Below are 17,886 nucleotides of genomic sequence, written 5' to 3'. Positions count from 1 at the left end.
CTGGCAAGGTAGAAAGTGAAGTCGCCCAGGCCTGAGACCCAATTTAATAGCCTCATCTTAATTGAATCTGACCGAACAATAGGATGAAGACTGCAAACGCAGCTAATTGATATAATCATGACGTCAAATATTGAAATTATGAAAGGGTATTTGATTCTTCCAGATATGTGCAATTAAGATTTTTAAGATGATACTGCGTTTATTAGTCGGAATTTGACCGATCAATGCCCGCAATTATCAAATCCTGGACGATAGCAATCGCACATCTTGGAATTCCATCACCTGTCCCTCCGCAGATGGCTTCCTAATTACTCTCATAAAGACTGTTTACAGATCGATCTAGATTGGCACATGGAAAGTAAAAAAGAACTGGTTGATAAAATCAAAGTTCTTTCAATTCCATGAGCTAGGCCTGTCGCAGATGGTTTAATAATTATGACAATAAAAGGCCTTTTTAAAATTGGTCTAAGAATCTAAATGGAAAGTAAATAGGATGGTCAAGCTGGTGACAGAATTCACAATCAGCTAGCACTTGGACAGAAAAAGCTTACCAATATCAATCAGCTAGCACTTAGACAGAAAAAGCTTACCAATAGAAATGTGGTGACTAAGTAGAATAAGCTTACCAACTGCGGTGACAAAATTACTGTTGCACATTATGAAATATTCATCACTGTCCCTGAAATTGGGTGGGGTACGTGTAGATCGCTGGTGTTGTGGTTTTCATTATAATGCGTCTCCTTTCTATCCATTGTCTACGGTTTCTATGTACGGTATCTGGTGCAATACATGGACCGATGGATCTTGACCCCCCCCCCCCCCAAGTTGTTGACATCGCAAGTAGTCCCGTATGTTCCTCAGGGATCTTAGTTATACCCCACGAGGCTATAGTACTTGGGTTCTGCACAACAGTAGGTGTCGCTCATGACATGTGTTCATAGCTTACAATAGATGTTGCACATGACAAATTGTCTTACCTCTCCTTATCTTCTTTAGCGGCAAATCAGCATCTCAGTGTCAGCCCACCACATCATACAGGCGACCAGGTCTATATTCCATGCGCAAGGCTCCAATGCGAGGCATGTTTCTTCTCATGAACTTTCTACCGCACTTTTGTCTGACAAGATTCAAACTACAGGAAATCAACTAGCTCTTCAGAAACTGCCCGTGCTTTGTACTGATGGAGGCCAAAACCGGCACTTCCCCTCCCCATGTCAAAAACTCGCGGGCCTATATACTGACGCCACCTGGTTGAAAAGGAAGAATCATTTTAAACCGCAGTCCGGTGTGAGGGAGTCCCATGCATGCGAATATATATTGTATATCAATAAAAAACTATAGTCTTTGTCGACATGTCGTTTTTGATAATACGTATATACACATTAAATGAGAGTGATATATCTAAATTTCGTTTTGAATAATAATTATCTTAAGCATAATGGTCCACTGTGATACTATTCTAGGTCAAATGTATTGTTTGCCACCATGGTCAGCGTTATTCGGCTAAACGACATTATCGCTGCAAGCTGTGTGGTATTTTGGGACTAGTTCTCTGTGGTTCTGCAAGGGTTCGATCACTGTGGCGGATGGGAAATACACCATGGCAATCTCCAATCAATCCAGATTGATCCTACGAATTGTGATCGATGCTATTTGCTACAGTCTAGGTAGGCTTTTAAAGACATTCCAGAACCCGGCATCATAAATATATACCCTAAAACCGTCTCTGCATATTCATAAAACATAAGAAATCATGCATATTTTGGTCGTTTGAATCCGCTCAAAATGTTCCATTTCAAAGGACGTGTGGCGACACCAGGTTGTCAGATGATCATGAAGTCTTGTTCCAGCTTGACATTTGTGTTGATGTTTAATATTTGATTAACATTAAATGAATTGGTCTTAGATCGACGAAACTAGAGTAAAGTTCTTTCGATCAATCAACCGGTGTGGTCAGGAAATCTGTCCGCTGGATTGAGTGTCAAATCTCATCATCGAATACCTGTCGTCTTGCTTTCAGCCATCTTGCCGATTATAATACTGCGGTCTCGCCCGTCCCCGTACCGACGGGGTTTCTTCTGCAATGATCAGAGTATCATGTATCCTTACAAAGAAACCACTGTCTCAACTGGTATGCTCACTGGTGGTTGCTTTGGAATGGTGATTCTCGCGGTAAGTAAACGAAGATTTGCCGGTTGGGTCTAGAATTCGAAGATGATTAAGAAACTAATGCCAAAATGGTAGTATTGGTCGTCTCAGCGAACACCGCGAGGGTTGTATGGAAACCGGCCGTCTCTCTCACCGAGCTCACGGGCGAAATGTCCCGGCTCCAACCGAGCGATGTTTGATGGGACAACCATGGCTAGAATCTGCAATTTGGTATCAAATTCTGTTCAAAAACAACTGAAATGCCTAAGTTGTTGCTGTTGTAGGCTATATCGACACATGTTGATGCCTCCCGAACTGATTTGTTATATTGTTCATGAATACTTTCAGGTGGTGGTTATTGAATTGATTGTCTTCTTCAAGTTTACCAGAAAGATTGCCTCACCGCCAAGCCCTCCTCTTTGCTGCTGCAAGCTTAACGGTCTATTCCTCGGGATATACCGTTATTTTGGTATCTTTATCTTCGGCGCTGCTGTCTGTATGGCAGTTACTTTTATATTTAAAAACGTTACAGGGCGTATGAGGCCGCACTTCTTTGATGTGTGCAAGCCGAATTGGAGTGTTTTCAACTGCAGTGGTTTTGTTGATGATTATAATTGCACTGGAAAGGAGGTTGACAAGATTCTGGAAGCAAGGTAGGGTTTTGGCTATGCATGTAGTATAGCAGCTTGGAGTAATCTACACAGACACTACTCTCGTTGCCAATCGTGTTATTATCTATGTGTACTTCGTGATGCAGGAAAGAAAGAGGGGCGGGTACTGTATTTCTCAGCAAAACTTCTTGTGTGTCCAAAAGTTTCATGGTCAAATTCAAAGATGTTCATGAATTATGAGGGGGTGGGGGTGGGGGGGGGGCGTCTTCAGATGCCCCTCCCTTTGATCTGCGCCTGTGATGTGGTGTGGGCAATAACTACATATCGCCAGAAGGCCAACCTGTATTCTAAAACGAATGTCCATGTATCGTATAGCATTGTAACGTTATACAAATGTATGCCAATTCACAAAAATGTGACCTTCACTGAGAAAGGGTAATGTTGGTTGCTTTCCTTTGACGACTTATCTTTCCCACCCGGCTTCCTTCCTGATGCGTTCCCGAAAGCAATCGGCAACTTTCTTGGGAACTTGTCAGGAACGCTGCAGGAAGCCGATGGATCACCTGCATAAGAATGACAACAATCCTTTCAGATTGTCGTTTCCATCTGGTCATGCCTCGCTCGCAGTCTACACCGCTACCTATGTCATGGTAAGTAAAACGATCCGCTTCAACCTAGCCTAATCTGGGAGTTTCTTGGTTCAACTAAGTGGTTTACCGCCGCGGTTTCTCCGCTTTCACAGGCATCTGCAGTTTGTCACAATTGCTGAGCCATTACGTTTTACCTTGAAGCTCATTTACGCCTGTGAAAACGGCGCGTTTTCCCCCTTTTGCCGCTGGGGTCCCTGTCACTGGCTTAGTTAAAGAATTTGACAAGTTTCTTGCTCTTTCGTCCCTGCATGGTAACCTACAAGTGTCTTTACTGAAGTTTTACCTTTAAAAACTTTGTAAAAATGGAATGTTTTTAAGTACCGACATGATTTATTTGGCCTATACTAGCATTATTTATTTCAAGCTTTACATGCAAGCCAGGTTACAATGGGAGAATGTTGTCATGATACTGAAACATCTCATCCAGTCCGTTGTCATGTTCCTTGGTATCTACGTGGCGGTGACAAGGGTTGTAGACAACATGCACCATTGGAGTGATGTATTGGCTGGGAGTCTTCTCGGATTCGGCATCGCCAGCGTCATGGTAAACAACGATCATGTTACATTTTCAAAGACCTGTTCACACCAAGGTCGTGCCTACGCCACGATATATGCGACATCCTCACAAGGTTTCTACATGTTGTAATAACCAACGTTGTAAGAACGGTACCAGGGGCTAGGCTTGTGCAAACAATCTGCCTTTTGTATGAATTTGTCACAGTGATGCCAGCTTGGGCGACGAGTCTGTTTTGGTGGAAAGGTCTCGGTTAGTAGGTGACCTTTTTTGTTGGATTTCTCCTTACAAGGCAGACTGGGGTCTCACCAATGTAACCTCAGAGGCTTGCTACTCTAAGATGTAACAAAACAAAACTGAAACAAACTTTTATTCAATACATTCATTCTTTAAATTTCTTTAGGTTTTTGCAATCTCTGATCTCTACCACAAGCCCTTGGCAAAGTCGCACGAACAACAACTTGCAGATCATTGGAACGAAGCGACGAAAAGCAATGACATTGTGTAAGATAACAAGTGACATTAAAGGACGGTGAAAAAGAAACAGTGGATCAACATCTATAAGATACAAAACACAACAGTGGTCGTGGCATAAAAGTCACACTGGATCATAACCCAAAGGAGAAGCTTGTGGCAAGAAAATGTACTTTGGATTAAAGTTGCATTGCATAATAACGAAACCGTGAATCATAATCAAAAGCATGGCATGGAAATAGTAGATCAGAATCTATTGTTTGTGGCAAGAAAACGTACAAATTGAACCAATAGTCGCAACGTTCCCAATTAGTTGTTAATAATCCAACGTAGCATAAAAAAAACCCAGTTGAGCTAACTTGATTAAAAATTGTTTGGCCTACTCAATCGTGCCAAAATCGTAAAGGGGAAAGATGTCCGCCAGAAAAGCGAGGCGGCATCACCAGTATACGAGTCTGAGTGGGAATTGTTGATGTTGATGCCGTCGTAAGTGAACGTGATATAGTCGGCCTAATTATTATACATGACGTAGACTGGTTGACGGTCTGCTGGCATTCAAACAAGAATATGGTCGCCGATCAGGCCCTTTCCAATACAAAACGCTAAGCATAATTCCCAATGGACTCGTTAGGGGCCTAACAGTTACATCATTCTAATACATAGACCTACGAGTGTATAATAGTATCCATCACTGCCATGATCATTAGTGAGCCTTAATGTAGGCCAAAGTTATTCTCAACACTATGCATGAATGTAAAGGATCAAAGTGAGGACAAATACTCCTTTCCCTGCAATCAAGGTAAGCTATGAGTTTATTATAGGATATCTGAGTTTGCTATACTGAAGTAATAAGGTAGAATGTGGTAAATTGTAGCCCTGCATATGCTATTGACTGATATCCCTATGCATCAAACAATGCCAGAGCTACAAATAAACCGAGGCTACAAATACCCCTTTCTACCGTACATGTACACGTCCTTCTTTGTCAAGATGTGTTACCAATGAGTGGCGCACTCAAGCTGTCCATGCACGTCCAATGTATTTTCTATACTGGACCCACCCAACCGAAAAGAAGGGTCAATACTGAGTATAAAGCTAAAGGGCCATCGTTTTCAAGCAAGGGGTTTTGATGAGTAAAACCTAAGGTAAAACCCGTCCAATTTCTGCATGTATTTCAATTCCAAGTTTTAACGGCTTATTATTACAGAGAGTCGACGCAGGAGCCAGGTAAGTCAGATTAAGTTGCACTAATTCGCCGATAGGGGCCCCCGTACCACCAGTGTGGTCGTCTTGAGTAAATAAGCTGTTTACAAAGGTCAGGAGCTAACTAGTAATGTCCTCCTAGCTGCCAAGGCTATATCCATGAATTGACACTCCCGTCCCTGCTTCTCCATCAGCATTGTATTGATTCTAACCAATGAAGCTTCAAAATGCATGGTTTGCCACCAAAATTCTCTTGAAGTTACATTTTGCAGGGAGGACACGATTTGAGTGATGCCAAGGCGCGGAGGGCGTCGCCGGGCCAGACCAAGGCGCAGAGCCAAGAAACGGACACATATCGGCCACCGCCACGGCGTCGGTCACCACCGCCACGGCGTCGGTCACCACCATCGACACGTTGGTCATCATCAACATGGCGTCGGTTTCGGACGCCGACGATTTGGTTTTGGAGCCCGCAGAAATAGAAGACGCCGTCGGACTGGTGGTGGAGGAGGGGGCAGTGTTCGTGGATCAGCCGGCCCACCTTGTCTACAGTCGTGTCTGTTTGTTCTTGGCATGATGGCATTCATTCCTGGCGCGGTGCTGACTGGCATAGGATATTCAGATGTAGAGTAAGTCAGTGAACATGCCACGTGTTAAGGCCAGGTTCGAACAACACCTATAGTTGATTCGAACATCAAGTGTCCTTGTCTTTTTATGGCGACAGATTTAAGCAATAGGAAAACAAATTATGAAGTTTGAAGTAATGTGTTTTTGGTTATAGTCTTAAGGGACCCAAAACGAGCCTGACTATCAATTATTTTGTTAATTGTTGAGACATCTCTTTTCCAGAAATCTTCAAATTGTTGGTCCAATCGTCTTATCCATTTCTCTTTTGCTAATGGCAGTTGGAATTATTTGTTGCTGTTGTATAAAAAAGAGCACTGCAGAAACACCATGCACGGTGAGTACGACGTTATGGTCAAGTTGTTAATAGCGTAAGTACATTGTCTCCAACTGCGAAAAGCTTGTTTCTATCAGCGCTTTTCCACCAAGGTCGCTGTGTGGCGACACCAACAGAGGCTGAAGAGAGCACCTACTCTCGGGCCAAGACTCGTTTTAGGATCACAACCATTCACATCACTGACCAGCTCAGATTGGAATTTAGGGGTCTATTCTGTCTGTCTCTGATTTGTCTTCAGGAAACGGCCGATGCAGAGCCTGTCGATTCGACGGTGGTTGAGATGGACGGAGAGAGCTTGCAGATGGTTTACTCGACAGGCGGCGTAGCATTTGAAATTCCGCTTGAGCCTGATGTTGAACCAACTGCACCGGATCCCTATGAGCTGGATGGTACCATAATGGACTTAGAAATGACATATCCCGAAACCAGTGATGGGTACCCCGCAACCAGTAATGAGTGCCCCGTATCCGTTGATGGGTACCCCGTATCCGGTGATGGGTATCCCCTATCCGGTGATGGGTATCCTCATACTGAACCACCAGAGTGAGTATACCAGTGACCCTCTGAGTCATAGGACTGAGGTCTATGCTTGTTACACGGAGAGAAGACGCGGTCTTCGGTGTTTCGTAATGTTCCCATCTACAGAGTGGCTCGTTTCGTTGCCTCTTTGTCTGGTCACGTCTTACGGTGCATGGGGCGCGAGCCGGGTACACCAGTGCGAGATTATGTTTATGCTTGGGTTACATGGTGTCAAATTACATCTATCAGTAAAGACCAAATCATTACCATTCAACGGTAATGTTTTGAATCCCTGTGTTAATTGTGCGCAGTGTTCACGCTGCGACACCAGGACCTTATAAGTGTTTAGTTGATTTGTCTTTCTTTTAAATTCAGTTTGACTGCGCCCCCTCCGACATACGAGATGGCTACTAGAGGAATGTATGAAGCAGTCTGAGCTAGTGCCCGCAACAATCACGGCTGTAATCTTCACTCAGGGAAATACCAGTTATTGACACTAGCCATGATTGTATCAATGAATGTTTTTGTCACAAAAACACACTCAATCGCATGTTTTCATTGTACTGTCAGTACTGACAGGCGTCATATGACGTGCGTGTATCATGTACGGGAGGTGGACACCTTCTGAAGTGCTGAAAGGATCTGACATGGTAACACATAACAAATGGGCGTTGCCGTATTTTCAGAGGGCGGGAGACCATTTTCTCAAACTGAAAAGTGCTGTGATGACAATATAGGAGATGGGAACAGTCTAAAGTATTGCGTTGTTGATTTTGCTCTATAGCCTACGCATCAAGTGACCTTTTATCTTATGTAGATTTTGTGTTACAAGAACCGTGTAGCCTTTTATCGATCATAGACAACACTTGAGTGATGCACGAGACGAATTCATCTATTTGACTTGCATGTACGTGTACATCTATATTCATAAATGTAATGGAACATTTTATCATTTTTTTAAGTCTGATTCGATTATATTGTATAATTTTATGCGTACTGTACCTGCCGTACATCTATGTATTTTGTTTTTTCGTGAGAATAAACTACTGTGCGTATAAATGTAGGCTAATATATGTTTTTTGTGGTGTCACCGCTAATAAAAGGACGATTCAGCAGACACTGCCTTCCGAGACACTTTTTCTTCCAATCTCCTGTCTCTGTTGCGAGGAGTTTTGCGCGAAGACGTGAGTTTCCGCCAACCAACAGGTTTGAAATGGCGAGAGGCGGAGTATATTGACAACCATTGGTGCGCAGAATGACCAATAGGCCGCAGCCGTGGGTCTCTTCGTTCTCCCGTTCACGAGGCGGATGCTGCCCTCGAAACGGCTTATGGTCTCGAACATCCGAAAGCAGTTACATACGTCATGATCATACATTTTTTATGTACTTAAGTAGTTTTGTAAATGGTTTTACCCTTGCGTCAGTCAACAACGCTGACGTCATACAAGGGTCAAACGAAGCGAATTCTTAATTTACCGGTATTCGGTAATTGCGTGCTTGCTTACATTCACAACACATTGAACGAACGCTCATGTAAATATGACCTTGTAATAAAAACCCCTATGTACAATATATTTGATCGACTCTTTAAGTTAGGCCCTATTTAGTGCCACAACCATATGATTTTCAAACAAAAACATTTTGCAGACATTTTTGACTTGTACATAGCTCTTTTCCCAGTTTAGAATCTAGTATCGCACGAGTAGGGTTGTGGAACGTTATTCGATTGTGTTAATTATTCGAAGTGTTATCTATTGGAATTTTAAGATAGGCCTCGACGTAGATAATTTATGTATATGCCATCCTGAGGAACAAAGGTCAGTAGTATTCACTTTTTACCAGTGCGGTGTAGAAGTTTGAAATGTGAAGTAGAGGATATAATGTCCGGGGAAGAAAGGATTTCATATACTATGCACTTTAATCTCGGATATATTGAGAGTCATGGACTCTCAATAGAACCATGTATTTACCACCATACGTCAGAATAATTGGATTGGACACCTTTTCCAGGGGGATGTTTTCTAAACTGCTATAACCACGGGCCAAAATCGCATTCGCAATCAACTATCACGGTCCATTTTATTTCGGTTCCTCACGTGAATAAATTTTATGCAAATCTACTTGTTCGTCGATATTCATGTATACCGGTAAGTTTCTTTTGTTTCTTAGTCATCCTTCTTTTTCAGATTCAACGCATTACATAGCAGATGGGAAGCGGATCTAAAAGACGCCGCCATCAAGGCGGTCGCCGTCACGGCGGTCTCCACCATGGCCGCCGGACTGGATATGGAGGGCGGCGATTCACAGTTGCTGGAAGTAAAGTCTGCAGCGGAGTGATTCTCCTCAGTGTTGGTGTTTGCCTTCTCATTGCTGGTGTGTTCTTAATTTCCTACGAGTAAGTATTCCTGTAACAGAAATCATGACACCAATCAACGACAGTATCCGCCAGTGTCGTGACAATGAAGAAAGGGGATGTCGTACTTGTGTACCTCAACTCGCACGCAGTATAATTATGTCGAGATGCAAACGACGGATTCGATCCCCTGTTAAGTGTCATATAAATCCGTTCAATCCGTCAATATTTTTGACGAGACCTCCGATCGATCGATGTCAGGCTGACAAAACTTGTGAGCTTTAATCCACAGGATGAATAAAAGGCCTACCAGAGTCGGCTGGGCTATCCTTTCAAAAGGAATCATCAACCTTTCGTGCATCTATTCCAGTCTCCTGCAATCCGACTTGACAGTCGGTATCTGCCTCCTGAGCGTCGGGGGCCTGATGTGTATAATTGGCGCGGTTCTGGTGACTATCTTTTACAAACAGCTACAAGCACAGAACAGACTTCATGCCCAGGCCCAGGTAGGTATAAGTCATGTTTTAGATTTTAATCATTTTCATCTCGATGAGACTATACCATCACTACAAACAATATGAGAGGACGGCTTTCTCTGGCGTGAATCCCGAAAGGGAATGATTTTAACCCGGCATCGACATCTCATTCATGAGTGGATCCTCATACCAAACTGGTGTTGGACCATGCGATTTTGCGATTCAATTTTACGACATCAAATCAGTCACATTTATGTATGGCGAAACCGAATCTCAATGTATAGTTTGTCGACTCTCTGTGTACTCACAACACTCATATTCCTTCGTCTCCAAAGGATCAGTGACTGACACCAAATGACAACTAATGCAAGCGCAATACCTGGTGTACTATTAGAACCTCTCCATGCAGTGCTCAAGGCGTGAATGACAGGCGATTTGGAAGCCAATTTTTGCTGGCAATGAGTTAAAGGAGAGTTGAAGATGCGAGGTTACTCGCAGGGATAAGACAAGATGGTAGTCGGCCATGAGAAAGCTTATCTCTCTTCTATCGGTTTTTCAGCAAGAAGCAATAGTGGCTCCTGGGACAGCTGTGGTTGGACAGAATGGTCAAACTTTGAGAGTGACAAATCAAGCTGGGGGAGGATTGGCTGTCGTTGGAGCAAATGGTCAGATTCTTATGACTACTACTAGTGCTGTACCTGGAAACCAGCCTACCAATCCTGCTCCCTATGGTACCCAACCTGCACCCTTTGGTACTCAACCAGTTGAGCTTGCCACACTCCATGGCCAACCAGTAGTGTACAGTGCTGCTCAACCACATGATGCGAGTACACAACCGGCGTATGGGTACAACACAAATTACAGTACGGACTACTCACAACCAATAGCTGATGGTTCCGCTCCACAACCAATGGTAGCCTATCCGAATTTACCTACAGCTTATTGAAGTATAGGTCGACCGCCCGTCGTCCGATGCTCAGTGAGCCTTTTCTTCTGGCAAACCCCTGTGATAGATATAGACATCAACTCGTCATATTGATTGGAACAAGAACAAGGAACAAGATGATACCGGGGAGGGGGTGTCTCGGTCCATTAATTGTTTAAAAAAATGTCGATGTGTAGATAATATATACATGTATTATTACATGACTGGATGTAAAAATTTATAATGGATTAGATGCCATCACGTAGCCTATTGGCAGCTGATGCGCAATGGATCATCGTATAATCAGGCTATGAATGTAATCCACTTTTATGTATTTTATTTTTTACCTTCATGACTTCTCAACAATGTTATGATAGTTATTCATGTTATAGCTCTGTGATGGTTGTTTTACCTCTCTTCATCTAATAAAACTGACTTCAGATCATATGGCGTCTTAATGTTCGTGCAATGCTTCGCGGCAGAGTGCCACCCTTGTCTCGAGTCCCAACGAGCATCTCCTGATGTTCGCGTGGCGTCCATCTGGGACAGTCTCGCTCTGAGCATCTGAACCTGAAAACGGTCGGTGTCGCCTCAAGTTACTCCGAGGATCTCGAGGTGCTCGGCGTTCCATCTCCCGTCGCTCCGGGCATCTGGCATCCTGACATAACCAGTGGAGGTAACTAGGAGATAGAGCTGGTCGCACTGGGGGTAGGAGGTATAGGAATATAATGTATAGCTGATCTCAGGATGGGCATCTGGAGGTCTCGTCTCCAGTCGCTCCATTTTGGACATTCTGATATTTTCTTGTAATGATAGCTCTTCTATGGTATGATATTTAGAAGTATATCAGAGTAGATGTCATAGTAGATATATCAAAGAAATTCCTCATGTATCTAGATTTGAAAAGATACATTGTCTTTATAAATTAAATGATTCTTTTGATATTGATATGTGCTTTAAACCTGGCCTGGTTGTGACCGTCTCATCTCTCTCACCATATTGTCAACACGGTGGTGCAGCCAGGACTGATTCGGCCTGGCTGTGACTGTCTCATCTCTCTCACCATGTTGACAACTTGTCAGAGCAGCCAAGACTGATTTGACCAGGCTGTGACCGTCTTATCTCTCTCACCATATTGTCAACACGGCGGAGCAGCCAGGACTGATTCGGCCTGACTGCGACTGCCTCATCTCTCTCACCATGTTGACAACTTGTCAGAGCAGCCAAGACTGATTTGACCTTGGTGTGACTGTCTCATCTCTCTCATCATGTTGTCAACACGATCGAGCAGCCAGGACTGATTCGGCCTGGCTGTGACTGCCTCATCTCTCTCATCATATTGTCAGCACGGTGGAGCAGCCACGACTGTCAAACAGTCGTGTGTGAGCTCACTAGAGCTTGCACTTACATAAAAATAAATATCATATATATATATATAAAACCGTCTTCGGATGCGCATCCGATATGCCACGAGATCCTTTACCGTCAATTCCCTTACCGTCTTCGGATGCGCATCCGATATGCCACGAGATCCTTCACCGTCAATTCCCTTACCGTCTTCGGATGCGCATCCGATATGCCACGAGATCCTTCACCGTCAATTCCCTTACCGTCTTCGGATGCGCATCCGATATGCCACGAGATCCTTTACCTTCAATTACCGTCATCGGATGCGCATCCGATATGCCACGAGATCCTTCACCGTCAATTCCCTTACCGTCTTCGGATGCGCATCCGATATGCCACGAGATCCTTCACCGTCATTGGATGCCACGAGATTTTTTGTTACCTCACCGTCAATTCCTATACCGTCATGGATGCCACCAGCTTTGTTCGCGTTGTAAAGGTTTCGGGGATACGACTAATGCATGCGAGCACCGTCGGCGGAACCCCAAACCGCCCTCTCGATCTATCCGTAAGGACAAGCCACTCTCGTGACCGTCACAGTTACGGACTCCGGACCTCCAGACTTTAGAGACCGAGCTTTTCTTTACCTTACAATTACTGTATACTCGGCGCCTCACTTATATGTGTTGTTTTTTTCACATACATTGTTCTCGTGGTTTACGGAAAAGTAGGCCTAAAATGTTATAGTGTCTAAAAACAATATTCAGTTAATGGAATTACACTTTTTTCCATTACTGCTTGCTTGATATTGCCCTAACAACTTTTTCATGAATCAATTTTGAGCATTATGTTTACAACGTAGTTATTATAGCACGAAATATGAGTCTAAAATGCCAAATACTTGCAACTATTATGTTAATCACTGAAATCTTAGTGTACTAATTGCTCGCTATAAGCTAGGTTATTGCGCCCCTAAACCAACGTACTGACAACCGACAACGCTACCTCCTCGGAACTCAAACTTTAACGTGAGTTAATTGTAATCTTACTCTCTATATACCAAAGTGATTTACCTAGGAATACAGTTGCACTTCACTGAAAACTAATGATGTGTTGATGAGTTCAATGAATCCTTCGATTCCTTTGGTTTTCTTGGCGAACGGACGTCCGACAATGACCAGTTGACGTGCAATAGTATACGCCATTGCCATAGTGCATGCAGGAGTGTGTAAACAGATCTATTTTTGGACGAAACTCGGCCCCTCACAAACTTTTGTCGATTTCGCCAGTGATGACACTGCTTCTAGACTGTACCACAGCTCTTTAAGCTGTAGCAGCGCCAAGCAAGAGTCAAGACAAAAGTCTGCTGCCAGCCGCTGCTGGATCAACCCCCTCGCCTGCCCCGGCCCCATCATGATCATCATCAGATTCAGAGCCAGAGCCTGCCTGGCCCAGCCCTGTGATGTAGCCAAATTCAATATGATTCTTTTCTACTGTAATGTTAAGGCCCTCGTGTCATGCAGCATATTCCATTGAAATTACTTTATCTTTAAACTGTGGTAATTATTTGATGTACTTAATTACGTAACCTACTTCATCATGGACGGTGACGTGTATGCGTATTGATGATGACCATGGCCGATGGCCATGTCCATGGACATGAACGTCACCATGCTTTTACTGAAGACCTTCGCCATCCTTTTCTGTCACTCAGCTGGCAGCTTCCATCATTCAAGTCTTCACCAAGACCAGCTGCAGCAGCCCACTGAAAAAGAACATTCTATGGCAAAGATTTTTTTTGTAATCCGTAATTTATTCATTCAGATTGAGTTATCAATTCTCCGGTACCAGTCATCATGGTAAGAAGACATGGTAGACGAGCAGGGCACGGCCGTCGGGGTGGACTCCACCACCATCACAGGGCCGGCAATTTCACGAGACGCCATCATCATCATCACGGGATACGGATAGGTCACAACAGGACCGTCCACAGTGGGTGGTCAGCAGGAAATGTGCGTTTTGGAAACTACCGACGTGGGAGGTCCATGCCACCTGGAATAGCTTGTGGAGTGGTTTTGTTGTTCTTTGGCGTGTTCATTTTCTTCCCAGGAGTAACGCTGACTATAGTGGGCAACTCTGGTCAATCAAGCACATTGTAAGTATTTTTTGGCTGTTGCTATTCTTACGTGACAGGAAACAATTTCTTGCAGGCTCTTCTGACGAGAGAGTTGGTTGCATATGTGCAACAAACGATGCAATGACCCCATGTTGCCATTTTCATTAAAAGATCAAACTTAACGATCCACTCTTCGACGTTGTACCCTGCCAATTTCATAAAAGTATTCATAAGCAATTGGAAATTGGCCTAATTTCGTCTCTAAGTCTAAGATTTTGATAATCATTGTTATTACAGTGAGGTAAATGTGGGAAAGAGGAAGAATACTGCAATTTATTTTGACTATCTGAGCAGCAACATGGCTATGTTGGCACATTAACATGAAAAGAAACCACTCCAATTATAATCACTTTGTAATTGTATTGTTTCCTTCTTTGCTTTTCAGTGCTCTAGGCATCATTGGTCCAATTCTGTTGTGTGTTTCACTGATCATCATCACAATTGGTATTGTCCTTGTTGTTTTGATGTGCAAGAAGGCGAAAGAACAACAAGCAGGGCAGGCTGACGGACCGGTGAGTTTATTAGCTGTTAAAAAGTTCACCATGCGCATTAACAAGTATGTTCACGTATCGAATATAGCACTTATGTCCTCAAAGGATGTTTTCGCAGTGGACAGTTTTCACATTTGCCAGTTGCTCAGTAGTAGAGATAACATGAAGTAAGCATTTTTCTTGCTTCATTGATTGCATACCGGTATCCCTTAGAATTGGAATTAAAAAATTGTCTCAAAACACTACATGTATATTCTGTTTTCAGCAAGGGACTGTTGTACAAGGGCCAGGTGGAGGAGTGGTTTTAGCTGGGGCAGTGCCCGCTGGTGCCCAGCCAGCACCCTATGGAACAGAGCCTCAGACAACTCCCTACGGAACTGGACCTCAGTTAGCCCCATATGGGCAACCAGCACCATATATTGGGAACCAGCAACCACCATATGGTGGTCCCTACAGCCAACCACCTTTTGTGGGAGTACCACCACAAGGAAACATGTATGGGGCAGGGTTTGGCACAGAGTATTCGCAACCTGGACCTCCGCCCTCTGCACCACCTGAGGCAAATCCTAAGTGGGTACCATTTATAAATATTCTTCTCAAATAGTAAAATGGGACTCTCTGTAGTGTCGTCCCTCGTCAAGTTTGTCCACACTTACTTCTATTGATGACTGAAGAAGAACCTGTGATTTAACTGTGAACCTTCTTCTTCAAAAAGGTTCAAGACGGAATCAGTCAAAAGCTGCTTTTGTGAGGAATCCACTGCTGTAAAAATAAAGTTTCTTGAATTTCACCTTGAGTAGACATTTTATCCATTTACAACGGATTTCTTTAGTACATGTACTATGGCTGACAGAGGTCGCCTGATGGTGTCAACTGACCTCTAGGATTGCCTAATTTGAGGATTTAACTGTATGTGTGTTGAAACACAAAGATACAAGCTGTTGTGATATAACATTCAGGTGTTCTCGTGATGTTGGAACACTGAATCAATTGTTTTGTTATTTGCTATCTAATATAATAACATTTGTTTGCCATTTTACAGCCCGAATGCTGCGCCACCACCATCCTATGAGCAAGCTACTGAAAAATATTAGACATCTTGTTCAAGCCATCCTCTGAGTCTCCAACATGTTCAGCCTGTGATTGACTTTAGATGTTTTATCGGATCATATACCGTCCCATGGAGTTTGCAAAGTTGTAAATGTGCATACTTTTTAGATGAACAGCCCCTAACTAATGTCCTACTGGCATCCATTTATTATGCCATCCATTCGTTACGTCATGGGCCAGTTTGGGACAAAAATGTGTGTGGCTGTCCGTCCCCAATTACACATTGTCATATTACACTTTTTTATTGTGCATGCAATGTTATGCAACTTGTCATACATTTTATTTTTATATCAATGTACACATGTCAATATGAATGTTCAGATTTCAAATTTAGGGCCAACAAATTTGACCTCAAACAGATAGTTTTATAGCGTCATTTCTTTATTAGTTTTAGCTTTTCAAACACTTTACATGATCTGTCTTTCTTGTGAAAAAAGGAAGTTTCTTTTATGAACCTTTTCTGAACAGTTCAAAGTTAATAATAAAGTTTGTCTTCCAATTTTAAATCCTTCTACATGTTCACGTTTCTTCAGTTCTGAGATTGTTTGTTGACTCAAAAGTCACTTCAGGGACATTGTTATGCACTTAGCACAACAGCCGGGCGACAATTTTTTATACTATTGAAGGAATTGTTTCTAGTTTCTAAAACAGACACTTGTTAGGAGTCAACGTATAAATTACATTCGTCTAGCCTGGATGCGACTTTTTTTTCAAATCATACTTCAGTATGTCTGTTTCCATGTGCACGCATCAACTAACTGTCTGTCACCGTGCTATATATGAGTTTATAGTAAGTTTAAAAGTGTTCGTGCATTTGTGCAATTTGTTGATAAAAATACTCTGTTGATTGAGTTCTGTTAATTGTCAAAGCAAATCTTTTAAATTTGGGGGGGGGGGATTTTGTGGTGCAGCAATTAGGTCTAAGCCATGTTTAAAATGCACTGTCAACTGAAGTGGGCACATTTGATCTCTAATGCATTAACCATTAAATTTTGGTATTTGGCTTTTGAAAATGAGCTCATTTGCCAACTTTATCTACACATCTTATTTTACACAAGAAAACTTCTGGCTGCATAGCATTATGTCTGCTGTTAATTTATGAACAATAACATGGTCATATTTTTTTCCGAAATGTTGTTGTCCTTTAGTCCACATAGAGAGCATAAAACTTATTCAAAGATGTTCAATGTACTTGTAGTTAAAGTACCACCGTTATTAATACATGTAAAATAAAATAAAATACAACATATTACAGTGTCCTGTCCAAGCTCTAGGCTTGCCCGAAGGCACTGTACAGAGATTAGATTATTCTGGTGAGGTATTCTTGCAAAAGATATTGGTATCCAAGTGGAATCCGATCGAGGTTGTTGTGTAGGAAGTATTCACCAAATTTTAGCTATGCATACACTTCATTGTCTATAAAGCAGTGATTTCACCAGAATGGATGATGGATATTTTACAGAACTGTTAGAAGTTATGTATAAGATGCATGTGTTCATGTCTTCCAGATTGTTCAAGCAAACACAGAACGTCATTGTATCCACTGTAGATATGTAGAATTGTATATTTTCCTGTGTATCATATGCATAAATTATTATTCTAATAAAATATTATAACCTATCTTGATTGCTCAAGTTGCTCAGTCAAACTCAGTGAGTTTTGTATACAAGACTTGATATCAGCTTTGCTGTGACCACGAGTCGTAGAATCCATTTATGTTCTAGACCATTATTCCTGGCCTGTGATTGGTCGATTAATTGTCTAGAACACAATTCCTGTACTGTGCTTGGCTGATTTATGTTCTGGACCATTAGTACTCCTGGCCAGTGATTGGTTGATTAATGGCAGGCCGAAATGGACATGCTGATTATGTGCTAGAACATAATTTGATTAATAGGAGAACAAGTATAAGGTTCTAGACCATTAAT

At 42.6% G+C, this 17,886-nt stretch overlaps 2 protein-coding genes across 5 annotated transcripts; both read left to right on the top strand.

Moving 5' to 3' along the window:
• The first annotated feature begins 1,514 nt into the window (after positions 1-1,514).
• On the top strand, positions 1,515-8,126 carry LOC135497681 (phospholipid phosphatase 2-like). Of its 4 annotated transcripts, XM_064787527.1 has the most exons (11): positions 1,515-1,667; positions 2,021-2,172; positions 2,497-2,801; positions 3,352-3,409; positions 3,774-3,953; positions 4,327-5,196; positions 5,605-5,624; positions 5,873-6,229; positions 6,450-6,561; positions 6,800-7,104; positions 7,456-8,126. In XM_064787527.1, exons 1-6 carry the CDS (start codon positions 1,601-1,603, stop codon positions 4,429-4,431), a joined length of 867 nt encoding a protein of 288 aa, XP_064643597.1. In that variant the 5' UTR covers positions 1,515-1,600; the 3' UTR covers positions 4,432-5,196; positions 5,605-5,624; positions 5,873-6,229; positions 6,450-6,561; positions 6,800-7,104; positions 7,456-8,126. The 4 variants fall into 4 exon arrangements, with proteins under 4 accessions (XP_064643597.1, XP_064643591.1, XP_064643600.1 ...); XM_064787521.1 differs by having other exon boundaries at positions 4,327-5,624; XM_064787530.1 differs by having other exon boundaries at positions 3,837-3,953; positions 4,327-6,229.
• Positions 8,127-12,897: 4,771 nt separating this feature from the next.
• LOC135497670 (basic salivary proline-rich protein 1-like) lies at positions 12,898-17,578 on the top strand. The gene is made up of 5 exons (XM_064787505.1): positions 12,898-13,209; positions 14,006-14,336; positions 14,743-14,869; positions 15,114-15,418; positions 15,891-17,578. The coding sequence occupies exons 2-5, from the start codon at positions 14,038-14,040 to the stop codon at positions 15,940-15,942; spliced, it is 783 nt and encodes a 260-aa protein (XP_064643575.1). The 5' UTR covers positions 12,898-13,209; positions 14,006-14,037; the 3' UTR covers positions 15,943-17,578.
• The last annotated feature ends 308 nt before the right edge of the window (positions 17,579-17,886 follow it).

Source organism: Lineus longissimus, chromosome 1 (genome assembly GCF_910592395.1).
Source record: "Lineus longissimus chromosome 1, tnLinLong1.2, whole genome shotgun sequence".
Taxonomy (NCBI): domain Eukaryota; kingdom Metazoa; phylum Nemertea; class Pilidiophora; order Heteronemertea; family Lineidae; genus Lineus; species Lineus longissimus.
Note: the sequence above shows the minus strand (reverse complement) of the source record. Positions and strands in the feature narration are given on the sequence as shown.

Excerpts from the sequence above, each read along its gene's own strand:
- LOC135497681 (XM_064787527.1), top strand. The coding sequence starts at position 1,601 with ATGGCAATCTCCAATCAATCCAGATTGATCCTACGAATTGTGATCGAT. Across the intron at positions 1,668-2,020 it reads TGCTATTTGCTACAGTCTAG|CCATCTTGCCGATTATAATA; the intron begins GTAGGCTTTTAA and ends TCTTGCTTTCAG. Across the intron at positions 2,802-3,351 it reads GACAAGATTCTGGAAGCAAG|ATTGTCGTTTCCATCTGGTC; the intron begins GTAGGGTTTTGG and ends CAATCCTTTCAG.
- LOC135497670 (XM_064787505.1), top strand. The coding sequence starts at position 14,038 with ATGGTAAGAAGACATGGTAGACGAGCAGGGCACGGCCGTCGGGGTGGA. Across the intron at positions 14,870-15,113 it reads CAGGGCAGGCTGACGGACCG|CAAGGGACTGTTGTACAAGG; the intron begins GTGAGTTTATTA and ends TTCTGTTTTCAG. Across the intron at positions 15,419-15,890 it reads CCACCTGAGGCAAATCCTAA|CCCGAATGCTGCGCCACCAC; the intron begins GTGGGTACCATT and ends GCCATTTTACAG.